The 24,287-nt window shown below is 39.2% G+C and overlaps 1 protein-coding gene and 1 long non-coding RNA gene across 2 annotated transcripts; one reads left to right on the forward strand and one right to left on the reverse strand.

Annotated features, from left to right (window-relative positions):
- Nucleotides 1–453: 453 nt before the first annotated feature.
- Nucleotides 454–23,874, reverse strand: LOC130861121 (acyl-coenzyme A synthetase ACSM4, mitochondrial). Its single transcript, XM_057749694.1, has 14 exons — nt 23,786–23,874; nt 20,807–21,055; nt 18,650–18,860; nt 15,425–15,632; nt 10,236–10,379; nt 9,323–9,479; nt 7,292–7,371; nt 5,554–5,677; nt 4,825–4,905; nt 4,591–4,692; nt 3,985–4,112; nt 3,792–3,891; nt 1,981–2,100; nt 454–727 (listed from the first exon to the last, which is right to left on the reverse strand). The coding sequence occupies exons 2-14, from the start codon at nt 21,005–21,007 to the stop codon at nt 641–643; spliced, it is 1,743 nt and encodes a 580-aa protein (XP_057605677.1). The 5' UTR covers nt 21,008–21,055; nt 23,786–23,874; the 3' UTR covers nt 454–640.
- LOC130861123 (uncharacterized) lies at nt 3,223–6,633 on the forward strand. The gene is made up of 3 exons (XR_009055533.1): nt 3,223–3,341; nt 5,573–5,684; nt 6,612–6,633. It is a non-coding gene; the product is annotated as an uncharacterized LOC130861123 (long non-coding RNA).
- Nucleotides 23,875–24,287: the final 413 nt, after the last annotated feature.

The following is a 24,287-nucleotide window of genomic DNA, read 5'->3' on the forward strand; positions in this document are numbered from 1 at the left end:
ATTACAGAGTGAAGTGAGTCAGAAAGAGAAAAACAAATATCATATATTAACACATATATGTGGACTATAGAAAAATGGTACAAATCATCCCGTTTGCAAGGCAGAAACAGAGACACAGAGGTAGAGAACAAATATGGACACCAAGTGGGGAAAGCAGGGAGGGTTGCAGGGGGGGAATGAATTGGGAGATTGGGATACCAAATTGTACACTCTAAATATATGCAGTTTATTGTTAAAAAAAAAAAAAAAGAGTAGCATATAAAGATTTTAAGAAGAAGAAATTCTAACTTGAGCATTTCTCTTAGAATAGTTCTAATCTTTATTTTGAATCAATTAGGCACAAGATAATTTTACTGTTTATTGTGCTTTTCTAATTAATCATTTGACCCCTGCTATTTTAAACACTACAAGTCATTAATCATTGCCTTTGTTGTTTGGTCATCATGACAATTTTCTTTCCAAATATTTTTGGATTTTTACTTATTTCTTTTTTGACAAAGTACGAAACAAAAATTCAGTTGAATATTTCAGCCAGGAAAAAATCTTGAGCATTTTAAGAGAGTAGTCACAATTACCAGGAAGCAAGGACTAAAAGAAAGCAACCCTGTTAATTTCTTAATGCCACAGTGTTCTTGTCAGGCTATGTTCGACCCCATTCATGGTCTCTTAAAACATTGCGTTTGATTTTTCCAGTGATTGTCTTTGGGAGTTCGTTAACAAATTCCACCTAATTAACAGAAAAAACATATTATGAGACACTTGATTCCATTTTTACTATCCTGTCAGTATAATAGGAGAGAGCTTTCATGAAACTCTGGAATTGAGTTTCAGTGTCTGGGTGTTGTCTTAACCAAAGTTTATTGAATGTCTTCGTCACCAGAAACCGTCCCATTTATATATAAAGATGACAGTGGAGCTCTATCCTACTGTTTTTTTTTTTTTTTTTAAGAACTTTTATTCAGATACAGTTAACAGACAATAAGATGCATCATACTGGTTTTTAATGCAAATTCTCTTGTATGCTTTGACAGAAGAACAATCCCTTTATTCTATTGCTTTCCTCCAGTTCAAACCAGACCTAGATCTCTATTGCCCCAGGGAAATGGAGGCCATGACTAAATGCAAAGAGAAACATCAAGTTAATTCTTGGCTTTTGACCTTTTAAGAGCTGGGTCCTGGAGGTTCTGAGGGAGATTTTTTAGAGATAATTTTGAGTATATACAATTTTCCCCATATTCCCTGACTTGACAGTAAAATACTCTTTTTGTTCTCCCTCATGATATGACTACTGTATTTTAAAATGTCCTCAAACATTTCTGAAAAGCAACTAGTCACTGATTTAGTGAATTGAATGGAGAAAATGTAAGTAGTTCTTAGGTTGAAATTAACTACCTTTTAGCTGAAATGATGCCAATTGAAATGGAATTCTCATGTGGAGGATCAGTCAGTATCAACTAATAGGATAATAGGACTAGAAGGAAATTGCAGTGCCATCTTTACACAGAATTATCCTTAAATCCCTCCTTTGAAGAAGAAAATTTCAGGAAAGATTCCACAGTTTCCTTGGATAATATCTTCTTCCTGAGCCTTAAATTTGGTCACTTGAAAACTTAAAGGCACGTGCTTTGAATATATAAGGGTGTAGTGGCCCAAGAGTACTATGATAGATGTCAGGTGCTATCTTTAAAACAATTTGCTGTCTTTAAAAAAACAATTTTTTTTTTTCCTGCTATGGAATGGGACTGATTATGATAAGGATCCTTAGTAGTTACTTAGTATTGCAGAGTTGACCAAAGATTCTAGTTGTTATAGTGTCCTAATATAAAATATTTTAAAGCAAAATTCTTAGGGCTAAAGTTGAAACAGGTGTCTTCTTATATAATGAGTTACTATTAAGTCAAAAGCTAATAAAATCTATATACTTACTAGTTTAGATCCTTATTTGGTAACACATGCTTAACTTTTGGGCACAATACTTACCTTTCTTGGATATTTGTAAGGTGCAGTTGATTTTTTTACATGATCCTGAAGTTCAAGAGTTAATTTCTCTGGATTGCATGATTTAAAGGGTGCAGATAAGACAACAAAAGCTTTCACTACCTGCAGGAAAAAAAAAAATCAGTTTATATTGATACATTTGTTTTTCAGACACATCAAGATTTGGAACCAGTGCTGAACACAGCTACTTATTATTTGTTAATAGCAAGCAGGTTGAGTGATGAGTGCAAATACCAGAGATCACCTACGAACAAAGCTTGAATACAACTATGTAGGTTTTGAGATCTAATTCCAGATAAATGGTTGAGAGTGCGAAGTGCAGTGGTTCAATAAAGCTAAAGGCTTAGTTTTATTTTCGTGTCACACTTGTGTTTAACATTTCAACCAGACTAATCCTGTTTACTATATAGGCAGTCCGTGATTGACAGACGACCACTTATTCCGTGAAACCTATACTATTAAGAAGTAGTAGGGGATAATTGGAGGTTCTAGAGAATATATGTTTTGAAAGGGATTTGAGGTGGCCTGATGGAGGAAGGGTTGTGTATGTTGGGAGATGGACTCAGGAAGGATTGATCTACCTATAAAAGGATCTTTTTACCTGGTATTTTTTGCTTCTCTTTGTAATACTATTTAAAATCCACCAACTAGATGATTATTGAGGTTAGTAAGTATAAATTATTATTCATACATTGATTCTAATTCATGTTTACTTCTGATGTTCAGTTATATTGAGAGAGGAGAATATGGTGACAGGAGAAAAATATTTTGGAGAATGGAATCCACTGAGCATGGAGGTGGTACAGGAGGTATGAGTATGGGATCCATAGTGTCACCACAGAAGGTCACGTAGTATGTGAGCCAGGGATAGAGAAAGAGATATGGGAGGATGCCGATGGACAAACTTTTTGAAGTTTCGACATTTCGTCCGTAGGAAACTTCCATGAGGAAAGGAAAATTCTCCCTTCCGTGCTATATGGCTTCCTCCTAGAACTAAGGCTACTGCTGTCCTTCCCTGAATTCCCTTTCATTGGGTCCTAATTAGGATTGTGGGACTTGTTTGGGAACCTAGTCACAATCTCTTATTTGCAGTGTTCCTGTGAGAAGGTGTAGTCTGAATTCCACAACAATCATACACGAAGTAAAATCTGCTGCTTTTGTTTATGCAGTATCCGTTGCTCCCGTTTGAGTAACAGCACCCTGATATGCCTATGGAGGACTGCCCTAACCTCTCCGGTGCGGTTGACACTAACTCCTACGTCCAATGACTGGTATATGATCCAGTCTAGCCAGTCAGCACATTCCATTCCTGGGACCGTGTTGTTCAGATGTGTGATCTAAAGGTAGGCAAATGCAATCCTGGGAGTGGCTTGAAACTTTTGGAAAGAGAGCCATCTCCCCCGGGGTTGTTAAGCTGTGTATGTCTGGAGTGGTTTGCTGTCAAGTAGGAGGAACCTGCCCAATTAGAACCAACGCAAGGAGCAGCAGAGCCAAGAAACGGAGAGAGACTAAGTTTGCTAACATCACATGGACCCTTGGATGTGTGAGCCTTTTTTAAAAAAAAATTTAAGTCAGTTTGAGTTGAGCTTCTGTCACTTGCTACCAAGAATCCTAGAACATTCCCTTTGGTACACAACTCATTTGTAAAGTTGATTGCCTGGTAGATGTTTTTGCCATGTGTGTGTCTCATAATGAGTATTACATGACTACTCTTGATTCACTCTTTAGAGTGGTTAGATGGACAGAACTTGAAAATATGAGATTGCTACTTTAATTAGTGACATTCACTCTACCTCTCCTCTGATTGGATCTGGACTGCTGACAACAGCCGATTCAATAACTGCTGGGTGCTCAATTAGTGCACTCTCCACTTCAAATGGCCCAATACGGTACCTAGAAGAGGAAAAGAAGCCTTTGATTACTACACCCAAGTAGGAGATCTCCCCTGGTAAATCATTACTTTCTCAGAGTGGCAAATGTACAAACCCAGAGGATATAATGACATCATCAGCTCTGCCAACAAACCAGAAATAACCATCACTGTCCATCACGCCTCTGTCTCCAGTGACATAAAAATTCCCTCTTACGGTGGCAGCAGTTTTCTCTGGATTGTCCTATGAATCAAAGATGACATTGGGGATTAATTTGGTCAGACTAGAAAAAGGGGTATGGCACTCATGAAGTGACTGATACATTGCACATTCTATTCCTAGAAGAAATTAAAATTTTAAAAAGGTAGTTCCTAGTATAGAATACAAAAGATCCAAGAGAATAATAAAAAGTAAATCTCTCTTCCACCTATAGCACCACATATCTACCTCCCCCCACCCCCCCAAAGCCTGTCCAGTTGTCCTTTCTGAGGACAACCACTGCAGCTGGTTTCTTACACATAGGATTTAGTCTTTACAAAATCCTTAGGAGAGAGAGAATATTCTTTCCATTTTACAGCTGATGAAATAGACTTGGATTTTGTGACTTGCTCAAGGTTACATAGCAAAACATGGTGGATGTGAAATTTGGACCCAAGTCTATATAACTCCCTATACCACATTTTCTATTAAAGTCTGAAAAGCATGTTCTACATTCTTATACCACATATTCAGAGAAGAAACAGAAGGGCCGTGTAGATGTTAGTCTGAGGGCAATTTCCCCTTCTTTTCCAGGTGGTAGGACGTTGCCGTTTTCATCTATAATCTAGAATGAAAGAAACAATTTAGGTACCTAAAATTTTCACAGAATGAAAATGGGTTATGAATAATTGTATGATGAATAGCAGAAAACTGAAACATTCTCTCTTCTTTATTGAACCAATTAGATATTACCCACCTGGACATCGTACGGTAGCACTCCTTTCCCCATTGAGCCTGGTTTAATTTCTTGTCCTTTCTGATTGGCACAAATTATTCCCTATTAAGAGGACATGTTTTATATAACTATGTAAAAATTCATTTTCTGTAGCTATATCATGACGATGAAACCCAAGACCCAGTTTTGACCGATTTTCCCAGTATTCAAGCTCATCTTCCAAAATAAATTATTCGAGAACCACTAGTGTCGTTCTGCAACTTGAGTGTGCATCAGAGTCACCTGGGGCATTGTTAAAACACAGATTGCTGGGCCCCATCCCAGTTCTTCATTCATAGGTCAGGGAGGGGGCAGGGGTATTAGAATTTGTATTTCTACCAAATTCCTGCATGCTACTGATACTGCTGGTTTGAGGACCACACTTTGAAAATCCCTCCTTTTGACTAAGAGTACCATTACGTGCACCTTACAACTCCCTGCTGGGACTCTCTGGGGTCCTTCCCAGTGCATTGGAAAGGTGAGCTACTCAATTCTGAACCTCTTCAACCCCTAACACCTCTGAGACTTTTCGCATGCGAGGAGGAGGCAGGAAGACCAAGGAATAATCATAATTGCCCTTCAATCGAACCTCATGGGGCAAGTTAGAAGTTTTGGAAAACACCATCACAATTTAGAGCATGATGGGAGCACTTCAGGGGCTCAGTTGACAGTCCTGGGGTTGAAAGGCTAAACTTTGTCCATTAAACATACCACTTCTGTCTGTCCATAGCCCTCATACAGCTCCAGCCCAGTTTGCACCTTCCATTGTTCCAGCACCTCTGGATTGAGTGGCTCTCCTCCTGTCAGGCAATGCCGCAGCTTCTTGAATTTATATCTGGAGGGTGAGTTGCATATGAGTGAAATATGAGTGACTTTGGGGAGAGAAATATGAGTGGCTTTCATTGCCAGGTAACTTGGATATTAGCAACAAGCAAAGAGCTAAGAGAGGCAAGTCTTAGGAAAGTTCATTCAGTGAATACTTGTTGAGCACCTACTCTCTTGCCAGACATTGTTCTAGGCATGTGGGGCATGTTATGATTAAAACAAAGATTCCTGTTGGAGTTTACATTTTAGGAGGTTATTCAAGAGAGGAAAAGGTTGGAGAAAATGCTAATAATGATATTAAGCACTTATTATGAGCCAAGTAATATGGCAGCTAATATTAATTGAACATTTATTATGTTACAAGGGCTTTCAGAGCACTCTCATACTCCTCACAAATCCTATTTTATAGATGAGGGCACTGAAGCTGAAAAAAGCTAAAGAACTTGCCCAAGGCCTCCCAAATAATAAAGAACAGAGTTAAATAATCTGTACTCTGCACTTACCGCTTGTAAGTATCTCACTCACCAAGCATGCTGCTGACGTTGAATTCTTAGCACAAGCCTGTGAGGTGGCTCTTAATTATCTCTTATGGATGGAGTTAAAGGAAGCTTAGCAAGGTCCTCTCGAGGGATTGAGGTCCACTATTAGTAAGTAGAAGAGCCCTGCCTCTTTGACTTTGGAGCTTGAGCTTTTAACCAGCGCCTTACTATTCAGCTGCCCAAAAGGACTTAGGTACCTGAGAAAGCTTGGAACAGCCTGATTCTGATACAGGGAGGCCCAAAATGGGTAGGAGGGTTTGGTAGAACACGAATTGTGTCTATTCAAAAATAGAATAGCCCTTGAATTAATCTTGAATTGTGAGCAAGATGTTCACATTCTGAGGGCCACAAGGAGTCGATTAGGAAAAGAGAAGATTCATATCCGCTTTATTTTGTTTCTCATAGCAATGCCCCTCCTAGACGTCCACACCTTGGGGGAACAAAGGATGTTCTCTCTCTGTTTTGCTTTGGCTTTGAAGCATCCAGGTTTTGGGGAGAAGGGGGTGAGTGTGACGATTTAAGTTGCTTCTTCCTTTCTCTATCTTCTTATGTATTGAATTGGTATTAGTTAAGTAAATATACTTTGTAACTTCACCTAATGTTCAGATGATTTGGTGAAGCTGAATATAAGCTTCAAGTCATATGACTTTATTAACTTCAAGGCAGTATAAATGTAGTTGTGGGGTTTTCTTAGAGCAGGGGTGATGGGAATGCTGGGATTATAGAGCTCTGGTTTTCTCTGGAAAAATGTTCAGCTGCCCATAGAGGCTCTCCCAGTGATTCTTACACCGGGGATGCTGGGTCTCCCCCCGAGAGACTCTAGACAGTGTCTGGAGACACGTTTGATCATCATCACGATGGGAAGGGAGGTGCGCCAGGTGTGTAGTAGGTAGAGGCCAGATAGAGTGCTGCTCAACATGCTACAGAGCACAGAACAGCACTCCACTGCACAGAATTATTTGGTTCAAAACGTCAGTAGTGGCGCGACTGAGAAGGTCTGGGCTACCCTGTGGTGCAAAGGGGGATCTGTGATGCTGGATTATAGCTTTTGTTTGTGGTCCAAATGGAGACGTCTGCCCAAGTACCTCTTAAGATCTTCTTGCACAAGCATCCGGTACACAGTGGGAGCGCTGCACAGGATCGTGATGGGATAAGTGGTAAGCGTCTGGATGATGGAGAAAGACACAGATGTCAGCAGTGGTTAATTAGAGATCGTGACTGGAGCTGATGTCTGATAAGAGATTGTAACCTCTTATTCTTTTCCATTAACATGTGCTCATCTCATGATCACTCAATAAGAAAGCAAATATTTTTCAGTTGTCACTAATGGCTATGTCTGTTGGAAACTTCCAATTATTGGAAAGAATGTGTATGTGTAAAAACAGACATACACAATCAAATTCAACAAAAAATGAATTGTTGAATTTGAGAACAGCCACAAAGTGTGAACTGATTTATTCTACCTCAGGACTACAAATTATCTTTCATAGTGGACTCTTGAAAATTCCTGCGCATTTATTCGTGTGCAGTATTAGCTCAATGTAAGCTAACTTACAAAGACATTTCCGATACTATTTCTATAAAAGACATCAGTCCTTTTGAGTCGATTGATTAAATGCATAAGTAAGGGCTTTTTTCAGGCCTTTTATTAACTGTTTAAGATTTGCTGGGCTCATTATACTTCCAGCTCTTTAAAATCAAATAATGATCTAGTCATCTTAAATCTAGGGAAATACTAATATATTAGAGATCCTCTTTGTGAAGAGTTTCCACTGTCACTTAATGTATTGACAGTTTGTATTAAATTTATTTGGGAAAAGGCTCTCAAGACATCTGAGCTATCTGGATTGTCATAGACCAAGAATAACTTTGGTCTGTAAATGAGCATTTCTACTGTGTGTACCTGCTCCCTGGATTCCAACTTTCTTAATAAGTGGAGTGTATATGACTAAGAATAGTATAAATCCGTAAAGATTTCTATAGCACTTAAAATTATTACCTTTGTAAAATAAGAACAGTCTTATTTTAATATTCATGTTTAGTATTATATGAAATAAAATATTAATAATATATTAATATATAATTTATCAATGATATATAAAGTATTCTTTAGATATACGTTTAATATTTTATAAAAAGAATATTTTTATTTTAATATTTATCATTTTAAGTCATTTAATATATTAAATAAGAATACTAATAATGTTATATAATTATATTGACATTAATACATTATTAAATATTTCTATTTAGATATTATAACATATTTAATACTTTATGAAAGAGAATATTCTTATTTTACAAATGCTGGTTTTGAAACTGCAAAATTAACTTATCTACTTCAGGTCACTTTATGAATCTGATGTAGAGATCCTAGTTCTTATGTTACTCTACATTTCTGTTACAACTCTCAAGCCATCTCGTCAAACCAGTTAGCAAAATAACAGGGTGAACATGGCTTTTATTTACACACAGTTGTGGTGTTTTTAATAATATGTACTTTGTTAAACTTGATCATTCATGGCTGAAAAATAATTGGCCTGAATCACATTTTTCTAAAAGCTAAAGAAATTAGAGCCATCTGATACCTCAAGCTGGCCATTGCTGGCTGAGAAGAATGGGCATGCCTGGTTTCAAGAGGAATACTGGGTTCTGAGAATTAACGAAGTGAGAAGCACAGCGCGAAGGGAGAATGAAAGGAGCTTGCTCTGGGAGTAAGGTGACACCGCCTTCGATGTTTTCTACATAGGAATTCAAATTTATCAGCTATTGTCTTTGTTTCACTGAATCAGAAACCAAAGACTTGTTTGGACTTGAGACTTCTAAACTGTTATTCAGAACCAGACTCTGAAACTGCCACAGATTTAGTGATCCTAGCAAATCCTGAACAATTTGAAGCCCAAGAGTGGATTTTATGCCTGAAAGTGTTGTGGGTGTTCCTTCTTCACTCTGTTAAATACATTCAAAAGCCAAGTCCTTGTAGACTTCACTGCTTAAAAAAGGAATGATTTTCATAAGCCCAAGAAACTCTGTATTCTAAGGAATCATTTCTCTGTGGTTTTGGGGAAGACAAGAGAGAGACCTAATGATATATGTAAATAGAAGTCATGACTTACATCTAGGAAAGTGTCAGTATGAAACTGGGCCATCCGATGCACAAAGATACAGGCTCCCTGAAGCCAGGAGGAAAACACACTGCTAATGGCAGCCTTGATCCAGCCAGTGTCAGACATGTTCCATATGATATCTGAGCACTTCAGGTCGAGCCAATACCTAAATGATATGGAGAAAGAAACAAAAGAGACCAAACCAAACCGAAATAAAACAAACAAAAAACAACAGGAAAGCAAACAAATTGGTGTCTTTAAGGAGTGGCCTTGCCCTCGAACCGCAGTGGCTACAGAGAAGGGTCACAAGAAGTCCCACTGCAGGGTGAGGGATTCTATTCTACCTCCTGCTTTTGCTAGAGGACTTTTTCAGAATCTTAGGTAGTCTGAGAGTGGAGTGGGAGTCTGGGTTTGGCATGGTTTTCTGAGTTTGTCTGTTGATGCGACAACTATTTAACTGAGCACATATTATATGATAGGCACTTTTCTATAGCAGTGAGCAAGGGAGACCAGATTTCCACTCTTGTTTTAGGGAGATAGTGAATAAGCACCCAAAAATGAGTAAGCATATGAATAAATATCATAATTTCAAATAGTGATAAGTGCTATGAGGAAAATAAAATAACGTGATAGTTTTAGGGCATCCTGGAAGGCCTTTCTGGGTGGGTAAATTTGCTTGGCAAAAAGGAGAAGGAGCCAGACATGCTGCTGTGGGGATTGATTCCAGGTCAGTTCCTAAGTTCTGGCTTGATCAGTTGGTTAGATGGTGTCCTTTACTGAGCTAAGACATTGAGTTCTATTTTGTACATGTTTCATCAGAGATATCTAATAGCCATCCAAGTAGGGGTGTCGACGAGGCAATTGCATACATATGCTGGCAGCTCAGGGGAGAATTTTTCAAAAAAACCAGTTTCCTCCCTACCTTCCACAGAGGGTGTACCCAATTCCAAGGCTGCTCTGAGAGTGCTGAGCCATCTTTGGAGAGCCCGTGGTCCCACTGGTGAAATAAATCGCCATTGGTTCTTGACTTCCTGTCTCCACACAGCTGTGCTCCGCAGAGGCAGTTCTGCAAAGTATGGGCCCCAAGACAGTGGCTGAACATGGCAGACCAGTTTAGCTCTGATATTTCTTTTGCTTCGCTACTGATGCCCTCTTGATACCAGAAGATAGGTAATAGAACAGAATCTAATCCAGAGCCTCCCTGAGAGAAATTTCTCAAGAAATCTTACAGACATTTTGCAGGCACACCACACAGCTGCAGGATGTTAGTTCCCCAACCAGGGATTGAATCTGTGCCCTCGGAAGTGAAAACGCAGAGGCTTACCCATCGGACAGCCAGAGAATTCCCCTCTCTCTTACTTCAAAGCTCCATCTCCCTATAGGTAGCCAAGATACCTTTCATTATCAATAACAAAGGAATGTGTGTTTTATTTATTTAAACATTTTTCCCTAAGCGCTTTTTTTAACCCATGAATTTTTAAAATCAGTATTGACTCTTTGTTGTTAACATTTCAGGAGTTTTTATGATTTAAGGGAAGATCTTTTGGTACTTGAATTAAACTTTTTGTTTTTATTCTATATCTCAGTATTGCTGGCAGACATATAGCATGCCATTCTTCTTCCTTGAACGGATAAAACTGATTTTGTTCTAGTATCAGGCAGCCATGTGCTTCAGGAGAGGCTGTTTTCCATGTACCTCCAAGGAGTGAATCTTGATTAGCCTAAGCCAATCATGGTCATTTCTTCCCTTACCAGCTGCTGGGTTAGGGATGGGCACCTGATGTAGTTATGGTCAATGGGATTTAAAGGCTTTATGGGACATGTTTCCTTGTTCTAAAGTGTCATAAGGGAGGACTACTGCTTCCCCCACCCCATCCATCTTGTGTTCTGGCCTTTGGATATTGTTGCCGTGGTTGGGGTCACAAGGGGGATTATCATCGACACTGAGAACGGCATGACGGGAAGATGAGTGAATCCGGGTCCATGTTAATTAACTTCATCAAAGCACTGAATTAGCCAACTCTCATTCCACTCTACCTCTGTACTTCTTATTTGTGATATAATAAAGTTGTATTGTTTAAGCCATGTTTACTTGGGTCTTCTATTACTAAATCTAGGAGCATTTTAACTGATAACAATATTTGTGTAAGACTGTCTTCATAGACAGCCCCAACAATTCCTTCCATCCCTGTACAAGCATCCCACTCCTCACTGAGGGGTGGAGCCTGTGTCCTCTCTCTTTGATCTGGGCTGGCCTTAAGATTTGCTTTGACCAACAGAATGTGGCAGAAGTTCTGCAACTTCTCTGCCTAAGCCTCAGAGGTCGTAGTTTCTCTTCCACTAGGGGGAACACAGCCACCACATAAAAATGTTCAGACTGTCCTGCTGGAGAGAAAGGGCACGTGTGGAAGAAGTAAGATGTTTAGCCAACACCAAAGCCTCAGACTTATGAGTGAACCCATTTGGATCCTCCAGCTCCAGTAAAGCTGGTTTGGAGCAGAGACAAGTTGCCTCTACTGAGGCATACATGAACTTCTAACCCACAGAATCTTGAGCAAATAAAATGATTGTTGTTTTACATCACAAAATTTGGAGTTGGTTTTTTACTCAGTATTGGATAACTGAAAAAAGACCTTTGAATTTTTGAGATTCATGTATCTTATTTTTAATATCTCGGGTTGAAGGAAACAGGGTCGAGGACACCATTTTAATCCATCTTAATGAGGCATGAATAAGATTGTCATTGAAACTTTAAAACAGTAAGTATTAATTATATAAACACACATTGTATTGTCAAACATAGTTTCATGAAATATTAATTGTGGTTTTCTTGGTAACTTGCCTCCTCCCTTGTACCACCCCCAAATCAAAAGGGATCATTCAATTGTATTGACTTTTTCAGTATAAATATAGGATGACATTGGTATGTGTTGGGCTGGAAAAAGGGGAATTTCATCACAGTATCTAATACAAATAAACAAACAAAAACAAAAAAACCCAACTTATATTTGAATGCTTCTTAATCTAGTATGAAAAACTTTTGATACAAGGCTTTTCTTTTTTCTTCTTTTTCTTTTACTAAACAAAGAAATCTTACAATCTGTGAGCGACAAGTAGATTTTCAGTCAGGGTTTCCATTGTCTGATTTGTCTCTCTTTCTTTGGATACCTGAGTTATGTCTTTCCGGATTTTTCAGAACTGATTATATGCACGTGATTCCAGACTTATTTCTTTATCTCCTTGAGCCTGAGACTCAAATATCTACCACCTGCTACACATTTGTTTGTTCTTAAACTCTTTCTCCATCTGATAGTACCCCACCCACTAAGTCATCTGAGTTAAAAAACAGAAGATTCCTTCTTTCATTCTCCATGTCCAATAAATCTCCAGGTCCTGCTTGTTCTTTCCTGTGCCTCCTTCCCTCAGTGCCACTCACCAGAGCACAGATTTAGAACCTCATCGTTGCTCTCCTAGATTAACCTTTCAGCTGATCCCTCTGATTCGTTTGGTTCTATGCAAACTTATTTTTTATGCAGTAACCAGAGAAATCTATTTAACACCCAAAACTGACCTTGACACTTCCCTTCTTAAAACTTTTCAATGGCTTCCCTTGTTCATATTGTCAAGTTAAAGATTTAGCATACATGTCAGATCTTTATATGAGATATACAGGTAGACATTATCTGGCCTCTGCTTGCACTTCTGGCTCCACTCTGTCTTCATATTTTCTTCCCTAGCCACCCCAAACTGCTTGTAGTCCATTCCCTGCACACCTTGGGAAATTTTTTCTTCCATGGTTTTGCTCATGCTGTTCTGCCTGGAACACTGTTTCAGTCCCCTCAAGATCAAAAGCCAGGGTCTAGAGCTGCACAGAAGGGTCCTTTTTAATTAGGATAGGAAAAAAGAAACATCAGTCTGGCCCATAATTTTGACTATTTCCCCATCCTATTATAAATACTCTGGAAAATGTTCACGAACTTCTATCCTTGGAAAGCAGAAGGAGGGTGAGAGGACCTAAAATGAAGATTGACTCTAACCAAGTGAAATTAGCCCTCATTATTGTTGTGTTTAGTTTTCCGAGAGAATGGCTAGCTATTGGCAATGACAGCTCTTCTTTCTTTAGTTTTTAGAGAAACCATCCATGGTATTTTTCGAGTTATGACCTTCCATAGTTGTTGATTTGAAGTGGGGATTCCCTTTATCTTGAAAAATACTTCCAAAATGTACAAATTTCAATTTGAAATTCATGTGAGTTCCAAGTCCTCTGTCTTCTGTGAATTTTGTGGCACCTTTAGGGTTTCTTGGGGACTCAGCAGAATGTTGCAGAGTTGTTTAGGACAGGGATCTTAGAAGTAGGGGAGCTTGCTGCCCAGGGGGTATGCAAGACAACTGGGATAGGAAAGAAATAGGAGAACTTCAAATTATATGCATTTTAGAATTCATTCTTTAAAATGTTTATTTTTGATATTTGTATGATGCATAAAAGTACATGTATATAATTTATAAATAAATAAATATACATGTATTAGGGGAGTGTGTTAAAAATGTTTTACTGAGGGATGTGCATATTCAATCTGAATAACACTATCTTAGGGAATTACTGCACTGCTGAATGACCTTATTAACTTGAGAATAATCATAATAGTAATTATAATTACTATAATTCTCACAGAGCGATTACTGTGTGCCAGGCATTTTCCTGGCACTTCACATGCTTCATCACATTTGATTCTTCTACAGCTCAATGGGGTAGATACTATCCTATCCCCATCTTATGGATAAGATACAGAGTTTTAGAGATGTTCCTTGACTTATCCAAAGGTACTCAGTTTATGTAAGACACAAACAGCATTCTCTGGCATGGCCTTGGGAGAGAATTTTGGGATTGACCAATAGGATTTGGTTTACATTAACTAGTGAGATAAAATTTTATTCCATCAAAGGAAACTGCCTTTATTCAACAGAGTTTATATGTCTTCTTTTTATAAGCTTCCCTGGAATATTTGTTTTTTAAACATAAGCTACTTAGCTCTTTGAAGGATACTACCATTAATTAACATTTTACTCTCTTTACAGTCAGTATAGGAAGCACTTTCTCACATATTAGCTTATTTTATCCTCAAAACAACACGTGAGATATGTGCAGTATAATTATCCCCATTCTACATATGAGGAAAACTGAGGTTAAGTGATCTGTTTGTTCATTCATTCTTCAGTAAGTATTTCTTAAGCACCAACTAAATGGTTGGAACTGGGGATAAAGTGACCAATCAAACAGACCAATAGTGCCTTTGCCTTCTAGGAGGTTGAAGTTTAGGACAGGGGTTGGCAAATTTTGTCTGTAAAGATCTAGATAGTAAATATCTTAGGCTTTGAGGGTCATAGAGTCTCTGCTGTAGCTACTGAACTCTGCTCTTGAAAGATGAAAGCAGCCATAGACAATATGTACACAAATGGGTGTAGCTGTGCTCCAATAAAACTTTATTTATAAAAGTGAGCACCAAGCCAGAATTGGCTCATGGGCCCTAATTTGTCAACCCCTACTGTAGAGGAGAAAAATAGACAATAAATAAAGGAACAAATGAATGGATATGATATTTGGATAGTGGTGAGTACTATGAAGACAACAACAGGATGTGATAGAGCGGCTTGGAACTCTAGAAAGCATGGTCATGGACATCCTCACTGAGGACAAAATATCCGAGCTGAAATCTGACAAGAAGGCATCAACAGTGAAAAGGACTGAGGAAGAGAATTCCAGATGGAAGAAACAGCAGGTAAAGGCCCTGAGGTGGGCCATGTTTGAGGAATAAAAGGGTGGCCAGAGGGAGTCAAGACAATGAGAGTGGTGGGAGATGTGCTCCAAGAATTAGGCAAGGGCCAAGCCATGCAGGATACTCATCTCAGGCCCTGGTAGGAAGCAGGGAAGTGGAAGCAGAGCTACATCCCTTCCTCCTGTCCTTAAAAACATTTTATTAGGTGATTCTTTCCTGGGAAGGAGCCTGGATCAACCCACAGTATGCCAAGTCCTTAAAGGCAAGGAGGCTCTAAGGTGTAGTTGTGACTGGTGTTCTTGCTGGCACTGCAGATGAGACAGGGAAGAATACTCACTGAAATAACTCTTGGAAGCTGAGCCACCCACTCTGGCTGTGCAGAGACACCAGGAGTTTGGTCTTCAAATTGGGACACTCTGATATGATAGACTCCACTGCTGGGATCATCTCCTCACTGGCCACAATGCATTTGGCCTTGGATGCTTGCAGCCGATAGAGGATGTCTTTTGCTGTCAGCTGGGTTGTTCCTGGCATGAAGACAAGCCCTGGGAAAAAGAGAGGGCCCTGAGTAGACTGTTCGGACTGTGGAAATTTGGGCTTTGTGCCTGGGTGGCAAGGAGCTGCGAAATCTAGCCTTCAGCAACCCTTGCTTTGGTCCCCAGGGAAGTCCCACAGGACCCTGATCCCTGAGAGATCCTTAGAGCACTGGCTTCAGAGTCTTACAGTCCCTGGATCTAACCCCGTCCTTGAAACTTACTAGCTTTGTGACCTTGAGCATGTTACTTGATCTCTCTGTGCCTTCGTTTCCTTCTCTGTAAAATGGAGAAAATAATAATAGTTGTCTGGCATATAGTAAGCATTATAATGGTGGGCTATTATTATGTATCATTTTTGTGGAATACTTGAATCATTATTATGTAACACTTAAATAGCACTTTAGGGACTATAACACATTTTCATGAACATCATCTCATTCAATCCTCTGAACCAATGGTCTCCAAAGTGAGTTTGGCAAGATAATCCACTGGGGATAAGAGATTAGAATTTTTTAAAAATTATTTGGGATATCAGAATTCTGTTTATGACGTTCTCTCACTTTGTGTAAATTTCATAATATACATACTATATTAGCAGAGTAGAACAAAACTTAAATAACTATATCCAGATGGGAGTATATGTGTCCCAAATATTTTTATTCATAGATCATGTAAACAAAAAAGCCTAGAGACGAGTGTTCTAAGCAACCATGTAGGTCCATGCAGTTGCCATTCAATGGAATATGAGATTGGGTCATAGCTGGCAAGCTGCAGAGTCAGTCCTCAAACCTGGGGCTTCCCAGTGGTCTGGCGTCATCTAATTTTGCCTACACTACTTTGGCAATGCTTAATTTATCCTACCTTCTCACTTCATTCTGAACACGGGCCTGAGATGGGCCTGATTTTTAAAGTACTAGTTCCTTATGAGAAAAACACACATGGGAGAATTAGATGAAAAACAGAGGGAAGGTGGTTTGCACTTTTCTAAAGCAAATCAATGGGAAGAAAGTGGGATGTATGTGAAGGATTACAATCAGCCACTACTATTTATTGAGTACTTAATATGTGCCTAGTATCTCACTTAAAATTAATCCCAGCGTATAGATGACAACTAACCCAAGGGTTGCAAAGTGAGTAAGTGTCATATACCAGACTCCTTATTTCTTGGTGAGTTCCCTTAAGTCAGCTAAATAGGGAGATGTGGAGTTGAATTCCTAGGAAGGAAACTTTAATTACAGCATATATTTTAAAAGATCTTATATGTCATCCCCTCTTGAGAAAATGAATAAATATGTGATGATAAGGAAATTAATCAAGAAAACATCTCTTATTCACTCAATATAAAAATATAAGATTATTTATTTTGCAAATCACTAGTTTTTAGTGGCTCATAAATTATTAGTATTCTGGTGGATTTGTGATATGAATGTATTCAATGGATAGCTTGGGGGTCAGGAGGAAGTTCTCTTCCAGTGGATTTCAGACTGTACACACCTTACAGCAAAAGCAAAATATTTTGCCGTGTGGTGTATAGTAGCATGTGTGTATAGTATATATAGTATGTACATATATGCTGTATAGATACTACATATATAATATATATAGTAGCATGTGGTGTGTAGTGTATATAGTATATAGTATAGTATATAGAGTATATATGTAGTATATATATAGTGTATATATATATACACTATATATATAGTACATTTGTGACCATTCAGCATGTGGGTTTGTTTTTAATCTCAGTGTTTCACAAATTGCATACATTATGTTAAATAATATGAGTACATTTTTATCACAAATAAACCACCTTTAATCTCCTTCCAACTCACAATTGGTTTCATATTTTCAAGTTCCTTTTTATAGTGAATGCAAAAAGAATTTTATATATTGCTGTTTTTATTTAATATTGACAGTAAGAGCATTTTTCAACACCATTATGAAATCCTTATAATCATCCTTTTAATGACATCCCATCAAATTGAGGCATCATAATTTCAGTTAGCAATAAACACACCTCCACTAAACTTTATTCTCAGCTAAGTTCATAAGTTAATAAGTTAATAAACAACTATATTGTTCCTATATAGTTCTTTCCATTTTTTCCTATTATTAATGATATTGCAGCAAACATTTCTGTGTTCTGTATAGTAGTATATCCTTTGGTATTCTTATTTATTTTTGACTTATAAACATTTATGTTGTGTTCTAGAGCAGGGACTGGCAAACTTTTTCAGTAAAGGGTCAGCTAGTAAACATTTTAGCTTTGTGGGCCATACCATTTCTGTCTCAATTAGCAATTCTGCTGTTGCAGAGCAAAAAGAGCTATAGACAATATGTAAATGAGTAAGTGTGGCTGTATTCCATTAAAACTTTCAAGCTTTATTTACAAAAATAGACGGCCTAACCCATAGGCCATGGTCTTTGCTGACTTCTGTCCTAGGGGAAGAGAATCCTGTAGAAATTTTATTTGGTGTACATTATAAATTATTACTGAGGGAGAAAATGTGTCATTGAATACATTAGTCTTTTTATCTGGAAAGAGGCAGAGGTTTTCCAGCTGGAATCTACAGCCATAGTCTTACAAGTCCTGTGTTATACAGTCCTTTTTCTTCCCTTTGTACGTCTATGTCAGGGAGAATCCAAATATATTCAGAGAAGTTAAGTTGTAGAGCAACTGGATGAACACATCATAACCAGCATTGCAAAGAGGCATTGGTACCCACATTTGCTTTTATAGAGTTTTGTGTTTAAGTCCCAAGTGCATAGTTTTCTAGCTGTGTGACTCTGGGCAAGCTTCTTAACCTCTCTGAACCTCAGTTTCCTCTCTTGCAAAATGGGCATCACAATAATACTTACCTCTTAAGGTACTTTTATTATTATTGTATCATGATTGCTCTTAATTTCAACTCATTTTTCTGTTCTTTGTAAACTAAACTTCAGTCAGAACTAACAACTGAGAAAAACCTCTACTTTCAGTCTCTCTGTTTCCACATGATTTAGAAATGTTAAATATTCTCACTGACCTGTTCTCATACAAGCCACATTGATGAGCCACCACTCTGGGATTCGGGGAAGAATCACGGCCACTCGGTCTCCTCTCTCTAGGCCACAGGGCTTGGTGAGCACATTGGCAGCCTTTCGGGACAAGGAGCCCAGTTCTCCAAAGCTCCATTTCACCTCGTCCCCTTTGCCATCCACCCACCACAGGGCTGGGTTGGCTGGTCTCTCTCCTGTCTGGGCATGCATGGGCACATGGGAAAGAGAGCAGAAGGCTTATGTGAATGGTCATCAAAGAGATGGGACATCCTCGGTGACTTCCCCTCAGCACCGGTGCTGGTGAACTCCAGTAACAGCACCCCAATTTGTCTTTGGGGGAACCACTGCTCTCCTCTCAAACACAGCCTTGCTGAGACAACCCATCAGGGTGCTCATGCTTCCCTGATCAGTGGGTAGGTCTGTGACCCAAGTTGGGCCAATCATAACGTCTCTCCCGATTTTGAGTTTTCTGAGAAGAACAAAGAGACAGAAAATAGTTGGAGTAAAACCTGTCTATCGGCTCTCGGTGCTTATGCATCTGTCCTGGTTCCTGTCCTTGTTAAGACTCCAGCTTCCAACCCAATTTTGCGAGCTCTTCCATATCCCTCCAATAAATTTCTTTCTTGTTTAGATTAGATTGTGTTCCAACCAAAAGCCCTAATGAGTGGACTAAGACTGATTAGGAACTTATCGTTTTTATCCAAAAGGCCAAGCTCTGGGTTTCATAGGTAACAGAGAACAAGACAGAGGGCCTTTGGGGGAGGAGCATCAACTTGATTGCTTTCTGGAGGAAACTTCTTATACATGATTCTAGAAAGCATGTCATCTGTACTGCAAAACCTCTTTGCTTTCTGTACTACCTGAGGAAAAACATTACTCCTCCTTTCTTCCCCTATCTGGAATGCTCCTTTTACCTTCCCAGGTTGGAAAATACTTCAAAGCCCAATTCCCACTTCACTTCCTCAGTGAAACATTTCTTAGCCCCCACTTCTCCTCTCTGACTTCTCTGTGTTCCTGTAGCTTTGTTCTCACATTCCAGGCGACTCCATCATACTGTGCTACGGTATCACAGACGCGTCCTTATCCTATGCAGGAAAGTGCTATAAGATCAGGAGCTGGTTCATTTACCTTTGGAACTGGTGACCTTGGAAAAGTAACAACTTCTGTGAGGTTAAGTTCCTTATCTGCAACCTCCCAGGGTGGTGATAGGGATTTGATGAAATAATATAGGTCAGTATTTCTCAATCGTTAGTCATTTGAGTATCACTATTTTGCCAGATCTGTCTACACTTGTGCTATTGTTCTCTGTATTCTTATTTACATTGACTCACTTTTATTTGTGTACTTTTTCTTAAGAAGGAAAATGTGTTTAATTACCACCGTGTGGGAAAATCAGTACCACTTGCTAAAAATCGGTTACTGAAAAATAAATATGTATACTGAAAAGAAAATATGTCCTTAAATTTTATCTAGAGATTTTCAACTTCTACCCACTCTCTCTATTCAAAAGTGAGTTTATCAAGTGTAAGAGAGCTGTTAAAGACAATGGATTTGATGGAAGACTTTCCCCTCTATTTAACAGGAAGAATTAATTCCACATATTCAACACCTTGTATATCTAGTATATCTTTTGAAACACAGGTCCTTGCAGTGCATTTTGGTAAGCAATGATAGGTAAAGTGTTCAGCTTAGTACCTGGCAGGGGTTAGGGGGCAGACCTTGACCTGGGGATACACTAAACACTTTGTAAGGCTTATTGCTTTTTTCTTCTCAACCTATTTTTCTCTCCTAATTACTGCAAAAATGACTATTCGTAAAACCAAAGCTAAAATTACTGCTTTTTATGACCCACCCAGACAAATGAATTAGAGAGCCAAGAGTGGCTGTGTGGGACTTGGAGAAAATGAAGGGAAAGAGTCATAGCTCTGTGAGGAGACAGGATGAGGGGGGCTGAGGAAAAAGACAGCCATATGTAGTTGAGGAACAAAGTTCTTCCTTGGGGAGAGAGGAGAGCAGTTGGAAAACAAACAAAAGAAACCGAGAAAGATAAAAGAATGGAATTAAAAGTGGACCACAGAAAAGGAAATGGAAGGCTGAGAGACAGGTAGACACTAAGCATCACAGGGAAACCCATCATCATATACCTTCTCTTTTTGGGACCACTGGTCCAGCACATCCCCAGCAAAGTTAAAGTTCTTAGGCAACGATCTCTCACAGCGATTTATGGCTTCAAAGTCAGCAAGAGTTAGAGGTGACCAAAGCTGGTGACTTTTATGAAAGCGCTGGCCAGATGGCTTTGTGAGCCAGATGAATCTGAGCATCTGGGAGCGGAAAAAAATCTTCATGGTTCCAAAGGGCCTTGTCAATGTATATGAATGTGGAAATACTGCGGTCTGTGGGGAAAGATGGGTGAGGCGGGTTAGTCTCTCCTGATGTTCTGTGGTGAGGTTGGGAAGTGGATCCGTAGCTGCATGCCCCCAGGAAGTTGGAGAACACCTAAAAAACACCCCATCCTTCTTTAGAGCTGAGGCAGGTAGCCCCTGACCAGTCTCTCTACTACTAGACTCTCCCTTTACATTCTGTCTGTGACCAGCTTACTCTTAAAAACAACAGCAACAATGACAACGCACAACTATAGAGCTGTCAAGCTCCCATCTTCTGTCCCTACCTTCTTCCCAAACACATGAGAGACAGAGTATTTGCTACCTGGATTGACATTCAAGGCCTCCTTCTATCTGCCTTATATTCTGTTCTAACCATACCTGCTAACTCCTCTACTTGAATTTCCTCTTCCAGTAAAAGCAGCCCACTCACTTTTCTTGAACATCCATTGCCACCACTAAGATTTGGCCTGTCATTCCCCTTGATTCTGGTCACCCTACTCGCCTCTCTCCTGTAGCCCTCTATTGTAACTGGTTAGAAACCTTGGTTTAAGTCCTGGTTCAGCCATTTCCTGGCTACAAGGCTTTGGAAAATTACTTATCTTTCCTTCACCTCAGTTTTCTCACATGTAAAATGGGGAAAAATATAGTACCTCTCTCCTAGGATTATTATGAAGATTTAATAAGATAATGTCTGTAAAATGCCTAACATGTAAAAAGTGAAGGTTCAAAAATTGCCTGGGTCTATAGCATGGTGATAAATAAACACTAGAACAAAGCGTGCAGATTGTACCATCCCCTCGTTGTGGCTAAGTCCTCTTTGCTGCTTAGAGTGATGTCTGGAGAAGTAAGAGGCCCACAGAGTGCAAATGAAATTTACTGTAACCCAGGAAGTGCTATTTCTGGTAATATCACTGACATTAAAATCTTTATTATGTCCAGGTAGAAAGAAGAGGGATTGTGCCCTACCTTGGCAAATTTCTGGAAGTCTGGTGGAGATATCAAGAGCAAAGAGGAGGAGGGGGAGGGGAAGTAGAGGAGGCCTTGCTGATTTAGCATTCTGCTGCAAGTGAGAACCCGTTCCCCTCCTAAACACACACATGCACATACACACATGCACACACGCATGTATACATGCACACATACTACACATATACACATTCACACACACGCATACCACATTCATTTGCATCCACACTCGCCTATCTTCGTCAGGTTGCTTAATATTTCCAAGTCTTATTTCAAATGTGCAATGAGAGTAATGATAATACCTCCTTCATCAGCTGGTTGTGGAGTCTGAGTGCCTTAGCGTGGTGCAAGGTACATGACTAGGACTCAATAAATGCTGCACGTTATAAATCAAACCTCAGAATTCTGTACGGCAGAAGGCTTTAGTTACTTGACACACAAAAACCCTAGAAAAGTATTGGGTTGGAGCCACCAGCCCATTGGTGGCTTATCTTATTTCTGCCTCTTTTAATGCCCTGTCAACTGTGCTCCAGGCTCTTGAGGCTGAAATGAGCCTCCATCTGTCGGAAGCATTCTGGCCTTCATTTACATCATTTTGACCTTTCTTGGTTCCAGTTTAATGATGAATTGGAAAGACTCTCAAGAGATGGGACACCTGGAATATTCTTGCTTCCCAGAGAAAATAGTCCAAAAATATAATGAATAGTTTTAATGTAAATTTCCTCTCCATCTTCTCCAAATTGAAAAATGATTTTTAATGAATTGTTCCTATTTTCTGTATCTCCATGGACAAATTTTCCATATCTTGATACATCATCAAACTAACATATCAACAAATCTAAAACTGTATCATAAACAGATCTGATCTGAATATATATTTCATCCTTTTCTACGTCATGCATGTAGAAACAGAGTGAAATAGGTTTTACATATGCAAACGTGATCGTTAGAGATAAGGACAAACCAAGATATCACAGAGTAGGATTTCTCAATTAAACTGAAAATTTTTTGCCAATAATTTTCCTTCTTTCTATCTCTTTTGTCTCCTTTTCATTTTCTGAATAGGTTTAGTATGGACAATTTTTAAGGAGACCACAAAACTCTGAAAAGCTGCCATTTTGCATTGAAGAGACCCATTTCCTGACTTGAGATTCTGTGGGAAGTTAATATGATTCCAGGATCAAATCTGAGGAGTTACTGACTGTTTGGAGTCAAAACACTATTTCTGTAGAAATATGTATGTAAATGTGTTTAACAAAATATCTCCAGAAGTTATCTGTAAAATTGAGAGAGTTGAAGTCTTAGTCATTTCCGATGTGTTAGGGGAAACGAACAGTGAAAAAAAAGTGTATTGAGCAGTTGACGTGCACTAAGCACTGAGTTAGGTTTTTTCATCCAATAACTTGTTTAATTCTCTCAACAGCCCTAGGAGGCAGGCATTTTATTCTACATATAAGATGACTGAGGCACGGAGAGGCGAGCACTTTACCAAAGGCCATTCATCAAGTAAGCAGCACAAATTCCAGCCCGCACTTGTCTCCAAAGCCAATGAAAGGAAACGCTATCACAGATTTTTGCAATATTTCTACCAACCTTCATAAAGCAGGAGAACAGCCCACTTTTCTGTCAAAGAGACATTCTTATTCAGGGCCTGCAGTTATCCAGTTAAGGCAAGACAATGTGACTCTTACAGCATTCTCTAGGTTTAAACACTTTCGCAACTTCTCATTTACTAAAGTCACGTTCATGTTACCACACGTCCTTTTTCCTTACCAGAAAATGATATTATTGGTCCAGAAGGCCTTCAGCTCCTTCACAAAGACTCAGCTCTCTGCCAGAAATTTGCTTTCTTCCCTCTTTTCTCTTGGTAGCATCTATGCCACTGTAACCCTGAGTTTCTGGTGTGCAGCTGGGAGGATCACAGTCCCCTGGGAGGAGAGTTCTTGTTTCTCTGGACAACCTGTGGTTAAAGGGACAGCAACTTATAAGACACAGTTTGGGGAGGAGAGATGAAATGCAAGAGCAACCTCCTCTCATGGTTCAGTGCCAAACAATGGCTCAGCGCCACCACATTGGCAGACTGTTCTCACCCATGGAGCTGACAATATCAAAGTACATACTACTCAAGTGCACTATTATCAGACCCTCTTGACGTGACTACTGAGTAGCCCAGAACATTGGCATGCTCAACTATTGTGCATAACAGAGCTGGCCAAACAAACCCGCCCAAGGACGGACAAATCACATCTGAAATCTCAGTTCACTGGTTAGAGGA

Source organism: Hippopotamus amphibius, chromosome 9 (assembly GCF_030028045.1).
Source record: "Hippopotamus amphibius kiboko isolate mHipAmp2 chromosome 9, mHipAmp2.hap2, whole genome shotgun sequence".
In the NCBI taxonomy this organism is placed as follows: domain Eukaryota; kingdom Metazoa; phylum Chordata; class Mammalia; order Artiodactyla; family Hippopotamidae; genus Hippopotamus; species Hippopotamus amphibius.

Bases quoted from the DNA above. Each gene is read 5' to 3' on its own strand.
- LOC130861121 (XM_057749694.1), bottom strand. From the start codon at position 21,007: ATGAAGATTTTTTTCCGCTCCCAGATGCTCAGATTCATCTGGCTCACA. The intron at 5,678-7,291 runs GTACTTGGGCAG...CTCACCCTCCAG, and splicing joins GTGCAAGAAGATCTTAAGAG to ATATAAATTCAAGAAGCTGC. The intron at 728-1,980 runs GTAAGTATTGTG...TCTGTTAATTAG, and splicing joins CTTACAAATATCCAAGAAAG to GTGGAATTTGTTAACGAACT.